This window comes from Camellia sinensis, chromosome 12, assembly GCF_055761805.1.
Source record: "Camellia sinensis isolate YWXY chromosome 12, ASM5576180v1, whole genome shotgun sequence".
In the NCBI taxonomy this organism is placed as follows: domain Eukaryota; kingdom Viridiplantae; phylum Streptophyta; class Magnoliopsida; order Ericales; family Theaceae; genus Camellia; species Camellia sinensis.
Window position 1 is genome coordinate 34,439,354 of NC_138972.1, and position 15,195 is coordinate 34,454,548.

The 15,195-nt window shown below is 37.0% G+C and overlaps 1 protein-coding gene across 1 annotated transcript; it reads left to right on the forward strand.

The window, feature by feature from the left end:
* The first annotated feature begins 9,575 nt into the window (after positions 1-9,575).
* LOC145803493 (uncharacterized) lies at positions 9,576-10,151 on the forward strand. The gene has a single exon (XM_082896776.1). The coding sequence runs from the start codon at positions 9,576-9,578 to the stop codon at positions 10,149-10,151; it is 576 nt and encodes a 191-aa protein (XP_082752902.1).
* The last annotated feature ends 5,044 nt before the right edge of the window (positions 10,152-15,195 follow it).

Consider the following 15,195-nt stretch of genomic DNA (forward strand, 5'->3'; position numbering starts at 1 on the left):
CCACCACCCACTCGCTACCACTCACCACCCGCTACGTCACCCACTCACTCACCCGCCACCAGCTACCCACCACCCACCATCACCACTTTTCACCACCGTCTTCTGCCGTCACTTGCCACCACTTGCCATGTCTCACTCTTTTTTATATTTTTAAAAAATTTTAAACATTTTGTCAATTGCCAAACGCATTTGTAGTTTATGTTTTTCTAAAAATAAACAAAAAATAAACAAAAACCAGTTTATAAAATTTTTGTAAATATAAACTAATAACATAAACGTTACCAAACACACACAAAACCTTTACTTTCTTATTATTCATTGGGCTCCAACTCATTATTTATATTATGTATGTAGGTGACCAGAAGTGTGACCAGGGTTAAGACTTCCAATCTGGATCTGTTTGTATCAGCCAACTAGTGCGTCTCTCGAGGAGGTTCCTAGAAGTCTTTTGTGAACAAGTCTTCAATTTTTGTTTTCTTTCGTCTTTTAGACAAGTTTTTGTTTATTTGTAATCAGGCTAAGTCCGTTTTGGTTTTATCTATTTGGGTGAAAAAAAAATGATGTGGTGATATGTATATAAAGTTTGAAATTTTATGTCCCATATAAGTCTGCACAGCTCTATGAACAATTATATTTTGATATTTGCTTCCGCTAGTCCCTTATTTTGTTAATCTGTTTCAGAGACCTTTGGTAATCATAGGATTACTGGCCAGTTACGATACTAAACCTATATGAACCGGTTTGGGTCGTAACACTATCTTTCTAACGTTTTGCCTGTTTGTTTAATTTTCTACTCTATTTGAACAGATCTGTTATCTTATTTGTTGAAAATCAACTATAACAGACCAGTTTAAAATAAATCTATTCTATTTGTTCAAAATTTTATTATTTTCCTATATGTTCAAATCTATCATCTCTCCCTCCTATCAATTGCAATCTACTTCTTCTTCATTACCCATTATCTGTTAAAATCAATCTACAAATAAAGATTCATCATCATCATCAACAACAACAAAATTAATATTCTAAACATTCATACTAAATATAAGAGGGAAAATGCAACTTTAAGAGTCCATAAGAAAATGGAATTCCTCTAATTGTTTGGTTGTTTACGAAAAAATGGAAGGAAAAGAAAATTGTAATCCCGAATAAATCTTTACTTGCATTTACTATCTTTGACGATCTAAAAAAAAAATTAGAAATTAAAATAAGAAAATTGTGAGAAAGATGAAGACATGGAAAACAAGAAAGAAAGATATGAATTTGACTATATAAATTTTTGAAATCTGGTCTTTCGAAAGGGATTTTGGGTTTTACAAAGGTACCTAAGGCTTGGCTTTTCCGGTGAGATTCTGAGTCTTGAGTCATTTCCTTATGTGCCCAAGGCGGTTTAAGAAGGCAGAGTGGTGTAGGTGTGGTGGATGCTTGATTTTGGGGCTAGATTTTTAGCTTTTCCGATGATATCTTTCGATGTAACACCATTGAAGGCATATTGGGGATGTTGGAGAGACGTCCGTAAAAAATCTAATAGTTACAAGATGTATGTGTGTGTATACATGTATTCAAACACATGTATACATACATATACATATGTATATATACATTCAAAGCTAAATACTTATTTATCAGAGAGATGAGGAGGAGGAGGAGGAGGAGGAGGAAGAGAGAGAGAGAGAGAGAGAGAGAGAGAGAGAGAGAGAGTTCTACGTTGCTAGATTTGGTCACTTTGGCAGATCTAGAATCGCCTAAGAATCGGACAACTCCAGATCTGCCTTGTTGTTGGGGCGTGTCGATGGAACATTGTTGAGGTTAAGAAATGGGGTCTAAAGCTACTAGATCTGTATGGTGGAGGATGTGTTGGTGGAGAGGGGAGGAGAAACGAGGTGGAGACGATGGTTGGACTACACGTGTGGTGCCAAAGTAGAGGCGAGGATGGTGGTCAACCATGAAAGAGAGATAGATCGGAGTTTGCAGAGCAATTCTACCGTTGATAACGTCATTGACACTATATCAATGTTGTACAACCTATGTATAGTGAAGGTGAACAAGAAGAGGGCAGTGAAGGTGGTAGTGGGCCTGGTGGCGATGACGACGACGAGGCAAAGCGGTGGGCGGCGAAGTCAGAGATGAGAAAGAGGGGAAGAGAGAGAGAAAGAAAAAGAAGTGTTTTGATTTTTATGGTCTGGGTTTGTGTATATCATATATAGAGAGAGGGTATTTTGGTCATTTTAATTAAGTTTGTCCTTTTCGGCAAAGTATTTCAGCTAGGGGTGGGCGCGGATCGGTTGCGGCCACGAAACCTCTAATCCGCCATCCGTCCGCCAGATTGGCGAATTAGAGAAAATCAATCCGTATCCGTCCACCAATCCGGCGAATGTGGATTGAGCGGATTGGCGATTTGGCAAATGGATGCGAATCAGTTTGGTGGTTTGAAATTTTATAAATTTTCAACATAGTTCAACTTGTCTACTTCCTCAAAAAAGAAAAAAGAAAAAAGAAAGTATTACAGTTAATGACTTTAAAAAATATTACAATTATTGCATGCATCATCCAAAGAAAGAAAGTTTGAAACTTTAGAATATCACAATCACTGCATGTCTCATCCACATATTACAATCACAGCATGCCTCATCCATATAAAATATTACAATCTGTGGTTCTTAAAATATAAAAGCAATTCAAACTACCAAAACCATGAACAGAGCAATAGTAGAGATTGTATGTCTCTGTATTGTTACATTTATATATGTTTTTGAAAACAAAAACCAACCAGCATATGTTATATTTTCTATTTATTACTTTTAGAGTTAGATTTAAAAACCAAAAAATATAGATAAATAATACGTTTATTTTTTTCAATTCAAAAAATATATTCAAGTTAAAAAAAAATTTCAACAGAGTATTTGAACTCTTTTTCAATTAAAAACACAAACAAAATATTTAAACAAATTGAAAACACAAAGTCTTATAAATTACTAAGGGTACTCGCGGTTTGGCAGTTCGGTTGCGGCCAAAGGAACCTCAAATCCGCCATCCGTCTGCCAAATTGGCTGATTGGAGAAAATCAATCCGCAACCGTCCGCTCGTCATCACGCATCCGTCCAAAATGCGGCGGGTCGGTTTGGTTCGGTCGGTTTTAACAGATCGATATATCCGCTACTCACCCCTAATTTCAACGTCTCAACCTTTGACCAAACAAATTATAATTTGAATTTTTAAACTCAGTATCCAAAAAATTAAAGTAGTTAGTGTTTAATCCATTAAAACTTCAAGGATCTCTAGATATTGTATTTTGTTTAAATAATTGCTTGGTCATATATATATATATATATATGTATGTATTAAAAGAAAGTGTTTGATATCATTAACAATGATATTACCATTCAACATTTTTAAAATATGAAATCTCATTGAATTAAATTGTTGAAAGGATTGTATGAATAAATTTAAAAAAAAAAATCTTTAATTTATGACATGAATATTTAATTTAGTTTGTTATTTGTTGGCAACGAAAACTTGAATGTTATTACAAGAGTAGTTATTTTATTTAAACTGTGTATGGTTCATAAATTTGAGAATGAATATTTCTTCTACCTTTTCTATTTTTGTTTTCCAAATTCATCCCAAAATTTATAAATCAAACACAACCTTATAGTTTATTTTTTTTAATTAGTAAAGAAAAGTAGATTAAAAATCAAGGAAACATACAAGCAACCAAGCTGAACAACTGCAGAAGAGACGAGCTCTCTTCAAACTTGTAGATTTGATAGAACAAAAATGATACATCACTCTAATTTGGGAGTTTTAAAAGATTATTAATGATGTGGAAAAAAAAAAAATTTAAAAAAAGAAGAAAAAAAAACTAAGGGTAAAATATCACATTACATGAGACCCACACACCAATTAAAACTATTAGAAATCTTAATTTAGAGCTTTCAATCTTTTTTCTTTGACAGAATATATGTTTATGAAACTAAGCTCCGTTTGGGAAGTGGGTTGGCTTTTTGGCTTTTTTGACTATTTTAGCTTAGGCTAAAAAGTCTGGTTTAGAAAGGGCTTTTGGCTTTTTTGACTTTTTTGTGAGAGAAATAATAGAATAATTATGGGTTAGATGTAATGTTTTGTTTTATTGGGTTAAAAAGCCTATTTTGTTTTTTGTGGCTATTTTAGCTAAAAAAGCCTCTAAACCAAGGCCCCGTTTGTTTTGGGAGATAGAATGGGGAGATTGATAGTGAGGGGATTGATAGTGAGGGGATTAATAATGAGGAATTGTTAAATTATTTTTATATAAAATAATAAAACAAATAAAAAAATAAACATTATATTTAAAAAAAATTCCCAATATATAAAAAATAAAAAAAATAAAAAAATTTCTAATCCCCTCACTATTTTTCTAATACCATCTCTACCTCCTCCTTACCAATCCCCCTTCCTCCTCCTTACTAATACCAAAGGATTACTAATCCTCTCCCTATCTCTCAAAACAAACACTCCATTCTCAATCTCTTCCTCACTATCCAACCCAATCCCCTCCTCATAACCCCAAACAAACGGGGCTCAATTTCCCAAACGGGACTTAACTAGGTTAGTTTAATTGGCTATCATAACTCTTTTAAAAGTTTAATTCTAAGAAAGAGATCATTTGATAACTAAAGTCGCTTCCCCGAGTCCCCATTATATTAATGGGCGGGTTATTGTCTAAACCAGAAAACCTAATCTTTCACTACGGGAGAGCGAGCTGGTTGTACAGAAATCATTTGCTTTAGGTTCAATATATATATACATATAACATACATACAATATAGAAAAATGATATTTTAGATTTAATAATGTATAAATAATAATATGGTTGGTTGATAATTAAAGAAAATGCGAGAAAGTATTGTCTTAAATATCTAAATTGATTGCCACATTATTTGGCTTCAAAAGTTTATTTAATTTTTGAACATGAATAGTAATGCTCATATATATATATATATATATATATATATGTTAACATAAAACTCGTGTTATGAACGACCTTAAATAAAGAATAAAAAAATATCTTAAAAATTAAAACAATAATTTTCAAATTTAAAAGGAAAAAAAGTAGTTGAAATTACGTTAATAAGTTATTTTTATTTAAATTGCACTAAAATTGTGTTTTAATTATGTTATCATTAAAATAAGTAGTAATTAATATATATATATATATGTATATATGTTGTTCATGGATTGGTAATATTTTAGAAGTAGAAAATTTGAATGAATTATAAAAATTACACTTAGCATAAATGATAAATATATAAACTTTTATATTAAATTTTCTTGATGGATATAACAACTCAAATTTCTAATTTACAGTTCCATAAGAAAATTTTAAAATTTGTTTGAAAACAAATTGGAGAATGAAATAATTTTTTTTTTTTTTTAGAGTATCATTAGCTCCTTTCCGCGAGCCATCCCAAATGAAGTCGTCCTTAACTCGCATCCAGCTCCACTTCTAAGTCATTTCACTCTTCTTTCAATTCTCGCTTCTAGTTTCCTTCCCCCGCCACACTGTAATGCCCCCAAAATATTACATTTTACTCATCTAGATTAACTCATAAACATATCTAAATTCCTTTACTTTCAATTATTGACATACAAGAACATTTCAATAACCAATATTCATATTAAATTCCCTTTTTTCCCTTAGAAATATTTAATGTGGGATCTAACAAAAGAGTGACCACATGTATTAATATTTTCATCATCCCTAAGATATGAATCTATATCATGTGATAGTAATAAATTAAAACAATCTAAATATAAATTAATGCCTTAATGGCTATAAGTTCCGAGACTTTGCCTGGTTACAATAAAGTGGTTTTCAAACCCATACAAAAATAGCCCTTGGCTTGCAAAAAAAAAAAAAAAGCTGAGCCTTTCGCTCCAAAAAGATCATCCACACCTTCACTTCGGCAGAAGCACACCATAATCACTTGAAAAATAGTTTCCACTAAGGGACGAGTATAAAGCCCAGTAGAGATAATCTAAATAAAGTGCATGCAGTTTAACAATATCATGAGGTGTAATGCATATGAGATGCTACTGCCAAAAATCATAGGTTTTCTCATTTTGAAATCCTCATGCTATGCATTTGTTCGAAAACATAAGAAATTCAATCATCTATTTCATAAACAATGGATGGTAAATACGACACTGGTAATCCCTAGGTTGGTGTCTGTAAGTAGGCATAACTAGCACTATCAATCTCCACTTTACCGACTCCTAACCAGAAGGCACGTGGTATTTACTCCGTGCGTGTTTTCGGTCTTTCACCCTGAACGCTTAGGCTAACTTAAACGATACCAATCTACACTCTCTATCCGAATTTACTATTTACCCTATAACTCAACACATTTCAAATATTCTCAATGAATCAATTTGAAAAGAAATTTCTCAAATCCAATGCGAAGATTAAATCATGAGATTATGCAATATTCAATGATATACATACATTTGCAAATATTTCAATTTTACCTAATTCATGTGCAATTTCTACAATAATCAATACAATCCTCCACCAGTTGCCAAACCAATTATCTCTATACAAAATATAACTTTCAAGAGACAAATATGACTCATCTCATATTTTCAATAATTTCAACATAGGAGTAACAATCACATGTTCAATTTCCTCTTTCCCAACTCAATCAAGAACCATAATATTTTTCTAAAAATTTCATCAATCTTCCCTTTTTATTCAAACTCAAGAATTCACCAAAATTTTCATAACTCAAAACAACATATGTTTCTTTCAATATTTCTCAATACATATGATAAATATTTTTTATCTTTCTCAAGAGTTCAATATTTTCAAATAATTTCCAAAAGAAACCTCAATGGTTTTCCATATTCCCAACAACATTTGTGACACCCCGAACGTTTAATTAAGTACACATAAATATTTAGAGTTATACATAATCATAGTGACATGTAATGATAGACTATTAATTAAATAAATATATAAAAATTTAATTTGGTATTGGATTATAGGACTAATTGGGAATTATTATTTGCAAAATAACACATTTATGGAATTATAATATTAATTGGGTCAAACTAAAATAAATAATAATTTAACACCAAAATAAATGAATAAAAAAAAAAAAAAAAGCTAGTTGCCCAGCAAGAGTTGCAAGCTTCGGCCCAAAAGAAAAGAAAAACAAAAATAAATAATAAAAGTCTAAGTTAGTTTGGCCCAGCAATGGTTTTTAGAATTTGGCCCGAGCAGCGAAAAAAAAAAAAAAAACAAACAAACAAACAAACAAACAAAAGAGGCCCAAGTGTGTTAAGCCCAAGTGGGAAGATTTATGGTTATCTCTAACAAATGCAAATCTTATCTCAAATCTGCCATTAAGAACTCCACTCCCCTAGCCTCATTATGCCTCCTGAGAGAGGGGGTACGTGGCGCTCTAGGGAAGCTTGGCTCACTATATAAATAGGGGTGAAGGTGATGAATCAGGAGAGGAAGAAACGTAAGAATAAAAAGAGTGGAAGCCGAGAGAGAGAGATACGTAAGTGAGAGTGAGGAGTTGATAGTAAGGAAGTTCTGGTAGTAAAGTAAGGCTAAGGGTTATAATTAAGGTGAGTTATGTTATACCTTGATTTACCATTACATATTTTACGAATGTTTGGAGTTACCATAACTTATTTTATACAAGCTATATTTTAAGTTATATAAATAAAAGTTATGTTTTATAAATATTTTAGTTACGTGGGTTACTTTCTAAACTCTATTTACTTAAAAGGAAACCCATGGATATATTTGTTTATATTTTAGAATATATTTGACTATAACCTTATAAACAATTATGTTTTGTAAATATCACCACGGGAGTCCTACGCCTTTGGGGACTTAAATAATCACTGACCTCTGTTTGACCGCTTTGTGGCCCTCTGTATGTCATGGATCCATTGACCTCTGTTCTGACTGTCACTTTGTGACCTCTGTTCTGTTTCGTTTTATACTGTGGTTATGATTATTACTTTACATGATTTCTGTATACCACTTTAAATAAATTGTCATTTTAAATTAAATTATGCAAATATTTTAGCCCACTCATTATCCATGGTTATTTTATTCCCTACACTCTTGGCATAATATTTCTCACTCTGCTATGTGCTTATAGCTGTTACCCTTTCAGGTGACGAGATGTAAAGGAACCTCATAACCCCACAAAATGGAACCTGCACATGGACTGATGTCGAATCACTATTTTGTCTTTCTTTTTTTTATATTTTTGCTTCCTTTCGTTTCTATTCGGGGCTGGTCACTGAATAAGAAAATAATGAAAGCCCTAGAAATGTATTTCCTCTTTCTTAAATAGTAAAATGAAGTAAAATTTCTGTTTAATTATTTTTATTTCCACTTGCGCATCTTAATTTGCTATAAATAAGAATAAGCTAGTAAGTCACGATTCCAACTTTAAGCCCCTGGGGTTGGGTCGTGACAAAGGTGGTATCAGAGCCACGGTTTTAAAAAATATATATATAAATAAATAAATATATAAATAAATCTAAAAAAAAAATAATAATCATATAGCTAAGAAAAAATATATATATATATATATATAGTAAAATAAAATAAAATAAAATAAAATAAAATAGTAATAGTAAATATTTACCTGTGACGATAGTTTTCCTGTGTAAAATCTCACATTTATTCTGGTGTTGTAGGGATGTCAGAGATTTACCTTGATGATGCTTTTTGGAATGACCTCCAGGCCATCAATTTAGATGAAATCTTAGCTGAACACCCTGCCCCTGCCCCCGCCCCCGCCTTACTTGAGGGTTGGGGAGATTCTGAGGAAATAGTCAGGGAATTGCACGCAGGCCTTGGCCGATTGATGGGTCAGCCCATTTTTATCCAGGTTGACCCTACCGACGTCTCACACTTATTATGGAGGCACAACCTTGTCCATACACGCAGACGTTTTCTTGGACCATCTCGCGTCCTTGTCGTCGCCCCGGGTCACGACCGCCCACATTATATTATAGGCCCTCTACCCCCAGAGTTTGCAGCTAGGAGGAGGAACGTATACCCCGAGGATTATATTGTCACCACAGTCCCTAACCCACTAGAGATCATTAATATTCCAAATGTTGACTTCGAAAATGATCTGTCATATGTTGAGACACCTGTTTGGATTGTCGACCGAGTATTTGTAGGTCCAGGTAGCATGGATGTGTTTTGGTGTAGTCTAGTTGGGGTGGGAGTTTGAGCTTTTTATGCAGCACTATTTCCCCTGGTTTTTCGGCCCATCTGACCCACCACTCTAGATCTAGCTAGTAGAAAATCTTTTGTATGCTGATCCTGATGTGTTCTAATCCCTTTTTGTTGACTTTTGTTTTTGTTTATCACAGGGGTGGAACACTAACATATTCTAACTAATGTAATGCGAATTGAAAAAATATATAAATAAATAAAAATGTGTAATATTGGCAATTTATATAAATATAAAGTGTACTACATATGTATTGTGCTACATATATACATATATATATATATATTGCGTTGAGAATATAATGCCTCGTTTATTACTTGTAGAATGGCTAATGGTAATGGAAGTGAGTCATCAGTTAGTGGCACTGAATCGATGGAAAGGGTAATGGAAAGAGCGGTTACTATCTTTTTGCAAGCTTTACAAACTAACATCAACAATGGGACGCCGGAACGGCGAGAAGGGCCGGTTACCATAAAGCAGTTCCAAGACCTGAAACCCACCACATTTACCGGCAACCCAGACCCAATGATAGCAGACGCTTGGGTTAAAGACATGGAAAAGATTTTTCGTGCCCTACCCTGCACCGAGAGACAAAAGGTAACTTTTGCCACTTTCACTTTCAAAGACAATGCACAGGAATGGTGGCTTCTCACTCTGGCCAAAGAAGATATTACGACTTGGGCAAGATTCTTAGAAGTATTCTACGAAAAATATTTTCCCGATTTATTGCGGGAACAGAAGGTATCCGAATTCATACATCTTAAGCAAGGAACCATGACGGTGGCCAAATATGAGAGCAAGTTCACACAACTCGCTCGATTTGCAACATACGTCATCCCCACTGAAACTCGAAAAGCAAGAAAATTTGAAGCAGGATGGGATGCTGGGATTAAAGAATGACTTGAGGTCTTGAAATTGCCAACCTATGTAGAAGTGATGGACTAGGCGTACATAGCAGAAAAGGGAATTAAAGCCTCGTGTTCCGGAGAATCAAGCTACAAGAAGCGGTTCTGGGAAAGAGATAACAGAAGACTCGGTGTTGCACCTCATAAAAAGGTGAACATGGGCGCAACCAACTCAGGCCATCAAGGCCCCACCAACCCCCGAAGTGGCGCTATTCCAACTTGCCCCACTTGTGGGAGGGCTCATTGGGGACAATGCCATCGGGACACGGGAGCATGTTTTAGATGTGGACAGTTTGGCCACTCGCTAAAGGATTGTCCAAAGATGGTTAATCCTACAACCAGCCCCTCTGGCCCAGTCAGGAGAACTGCGGGACCGGGAGGAGAAAAGAAGGATCAAAACCGCCAAGGTCGGGCTTTCGCCTTGGTACCTGGAAAATCGGAAGTTATCGAAAATGTTATGTCAGGTACACTTTCTGTCTGTGGTCTTTTAGCTCATGTCCTTATTGACTCTGGGTCAACTCATTCTTTTGTTGCACCACACTTTGCTGCCAAGTTAACATCAACACCCGAACCATTAGGATATACATTGTCTGTGTCTTTTCCTTTTAGTAAGCCTGCCTGTAGTACTGATGTGTACAAATCTTGTGCTATATTCCTAAAAGGCAAAACCTTATATGTAGACTTGATTTTCCTCTGCATTGGAAACTTTGATGTAATCTTAGGTATGGATTGGCTGGCTGCCAACCACGCCTCCATCGATTGTAAAGCCAAAAAGGTCTCCCTCAAGTTACCAAACCAACCCGAAATTGTCTTTGATGGGGCTGAAGTTTCTAACCATTCCTGTATCATATCCTCCATGGCGGCCCAACGACTTCTAAGAAAGGGCTGTGGTAGTTATATTTGTTATGTGATTGATACACAAAAAGAGGCCCTTACCATTGATGCAATTCCTATAGTTCGAGAATTCCCGGATGTCTTTCTTGAAGATCTACCCGGTATTCCAATTAATCGGGAAATCGAATTCACCGTTGAAACCCAACCTAGCACACAGCCTACATCAAAAACTCCTTATTGTATGTCGATGACAGAGTTGAAAGAGCTGAAGACTCAACTCCAGGAACTCCTGGACAAAGGTTTTATCCAACCTAGTACCTCACCTTGGGGAGCTCCAGTATTATTCGTGAAGAAAAAGGATGGCACGATGAGATTATGCATCGATTACCGGGAGCGGAACAAGGTCACCATCAAGAATCGATATTGTAGACACCCCATTATTGATCGTCCTCAAGGCTTGGACGTCACCGTTTGAACACCCAGTGATCATCCATGTTTGTGTTCGTTTGGAGTTCCTGGAGGTCTCGGCTACGCGCTTTGCCTCAGGATCTCCGAACTCGACTGTTTAGTGTCTGGTTTCGCACCAAACAATTGTGTTTTGCCTTGGAGGGGCAGGGAATGCCTTGTGAGGCATCCCCACACATCACCGGCCATGGCCAAAGGCCACCGGCTGGTGTTTTGATGCCATCGGCAATGTATATTGCCGGTCGGCATTCTTTGTTGCCGGTCGGCACTCCATTTTGACAAAATGGCAATTTTGAGCAGCCGACTACTGTTCATCTGCTTTTGCAGATATTTTAATACAGTTGTATGGCATTTTGTTCCCCTCCATACACGTGTATGGAGGGATGGCTTCCTTGTTAGCTTACCTTGTAAGCTTTACAAGATTGGCTCCTCTATAAGAAGAGCCCTCCCCTCTTGGCTCTAGGTTAGAAATTTTAGAGAGAAAAGTTGTGTGAGAGCTCTGGTTTTAGGTTTAGGGTTCCATACATATTCTATCTCTATACCTCTCTCTCATTTGGCCTTTGTGTGTGTATAAGTGTGTTTGTATCTTACTATTGCACACAAACACATAGTGTTACACCTTTCCTTGGTTTCTTGAAGGACCAGAGGTTGTTCTTGAGGTTCTTGGGCTGTTTTGAGCTCAAAGAAGCTGCTGGAGCTTCATTTGTGAAGAGGGTCTTCAAGGGTAAGAAGTTGTCCCTTTATTCCCCATTTTTGCATCCTATTTTTGCCTATCTTAGAACTGTTTTTGAACTTAGTGTATAATATAAAAAAGTTCTATTTTTAGGCCATCTAAATAGTTTGTTTAGAGTGTTTTGTGGTTTGAGGTTGCTTGACCCCTCCTAAGCCTTGTATGGCTCCATTTTGTGCTATTTTGTATAAGCTCCGAGACCTTAGTGTTTGGGCCTCCTCACCACTGAAATCTTGAGGGATTTCAGAGGTGAGGATGGTGCCTTGAGGTCCCAAGAAGGAGAGGGTCATCCCCTCTCCTTGTTGTCCTTGAAATGGACCATTTTTGGCCTCTTGAGGGAGCACCTAGCTAAGCTTCATGTTGACCATGCCTTGGCTGTTTTTTGTGCTTATTATGTCATAATATGCCTCTGTTTTTTGTTGGTTTTGGTACACCATGCATGCTTAGCATACCTACCTTGTAATGCCATGTTTAGGCCTTAACATGCCTTAGGTTGTGAGCCTTTGTTCTAGCATGTTTTAGGTCTACTTTTGTGAAGCTTTCATGCTTATTTTGCCATGTTTAAGGTATGTCCATAGTTGTTTGGGTCGACCATGCCATGCATTGTATAGCCCCTTTGCATTTTTGGCTTGTTGGCCTTAAGTGTGTGAATGTGTAGCATGCATCCTTGCCTTAATTTAGTGATTTGGGACCATTTGCCATGTTATTTCAGTCCCTTTAACATGCTTGTATGCTTGCCTTGGATGCCTCTTTGAAGCTTTGAAAGCTTGTCTTGCATGCTCCATGTTTTAGTCAACGTGCATGCTTTTGAATTTGAGCCACTTAGATGCCATCTAGGTGCCCCTTGAGTGTTGTCTAGGCCTGCCTTAGACCTATTTTAAGTCCTCTTAGCCTTGTGAGGCTTGGTTGACTTAGTCATGGTTTAAGTCCCCTTGACTCACTTCAAGTACTTGGGCCATTTGCATGCTAATGTTTAGCCTATCTTGTTTGCTTGGTTTGACACCATGTTCTTGCATGATTTTCAATGCTTACATTGCATGTCATTAGTCCGTGCTTAGCCTCTTTTAAGTGTGCTTGAGATTTGTCCCTTTATGCCTAAGTGTGGGTCCTTGTATACATGCATGATTGCATGCCATTAGTCCTACATTTTGGGGCACTTTGGCCACTGTTTTTGGGCTTAGTAAGGGTTGCCTAAACCATGCTTAGGTCCATCCTTTGCTTGCTTGCATGTTTGCCTCACATATTTGCTTGCATAATTGCATGAATACATTGCATTGTCATGTTGCATCCTTAGCTCACATGCCTAGGATTGTATCCCATTTGCATGCATGCTTGGCCTCTTGAAGTGCTTGTGATAGAGGTTGAGTCCCATTGGTTTGTTGGTTTGCATTGCATTTGACCTCAAAATGTGCACACTTGGCCCCTTGGGCCATCACGCATGGAAATGCGCGGTTGATGGTCCGAGAACCAAGGAGCGTATCCCTTTGAGTCACCAACATGATAAGGGACATGATTGGTGCACACATTGTTTGAATTGCATTGCCATACTCTGCCTTGTCCTCTGCTGCTGTCGATTGCAGGTTCTGCAGGCATTCTCTGCCGACCGGCAATGTTCATCGCCGACCGGCAATCCCTCCTAGGCCGATACCTTCAAAAATAGCCGGTGACCATATACCACTGCCGGTGGATATTCTACTCAGCCGGTGGTGTCTCCCAGTGTCCAGGGAAGCAATCCTGAGACTTTGACAGTCTTCAGAGGAGTATAGCAGGGAAAACAGAGGCAACTCATGTATGGCAGTGTGCTTCCGAGCAAGACCGAGCATGCATCGCATTGGGCTCTTTTCTCGAGGTGGCTTACCTGTTTTTCTTTCCTAGCTTAGTTAATTTGTCAATTAATTAGGTGATTTGTAATAATTAATTAGCTAGGATAGTTAATTCATTATTCGAACTGTATTATTCTTTCGATCCCTCCGAGCGAGGGTAAATTTGTAATAAGTGTGGGTGAGTGTGTGCATGTCTTCCAATCCCCACTTCTTTCTTTCCTTTTATTTACCTGCTTTGATGGTTAGTAATAGGACATGTTTAATTTAGCATACCTTATGCTATGCATGCGTGCATCATTCATCAGTATTGCATGCACCGGGCTCGGCGCATCATGCTAACTGCATTAGTATTTCAAATCTAACTTGAATACATGCTACTTGTGCATTTTCACATGCCATGTTTAGGTTAGCCGAGCTTATTCTAATTGCATCCTGTATGTGTTGCATTAGTCAATTTGACATGAACTAGGACCATGCATGTTGGCTAACTAGTTTATTGTTTTGGCTCGGAGTACTCGGTAAGCATTTATGCGTTAGCATATCTCATGCGTGTGAATGCTACTATGACAGCATGCTTACCATGTGGCTAGATGCTTATGTGATAAACTGTTTGAATGCCTGTGGGTGAAGGTTGGATTGTCTGAGTTGGAAAAACTCGTTGAAATCCGTATTTTAGCCTACTTGCGAGTAGCAAATTCCAAAGTGTTTTTCAAAACAAACGGATATGCAATGCTTATTTCCAAATTAGGCAATCTAGTCTATACTTGTTTGTTGCGCCCATAACATAGTAATTCTAGGCTAATAACTGGAATAAGAACACATAACGTTTTCAAAAATGGATATCACGGTTAGTAGAGGCCGGTCTTCGGACCGGGCGAGAGGGGGTGCTCATAGCTGACCTTCCCCAATCGTACCCAAGCTCCCGAGCCAAGGCAACTTTGGTGATGACGGACACGTGGCCTTTGGCACCGAGTCAGGGTTTCCTAAATTTCCCCATTTTAAAATATTTAGGTGGCGACTCTGTATCTGGCAAAGCAGTCCATGTTTGGCACTTCTTTTTCTAAAAATCTGTTTCTCAAAACGATTTGCCGGATTTGGACTCTTTGGTTCAGACTTAGAATCGCGACACAAATCGAGTCCGAACTGTAGTAGCGAGGGCCCCACGTGGGCGCGTCTACAGTTTCTGA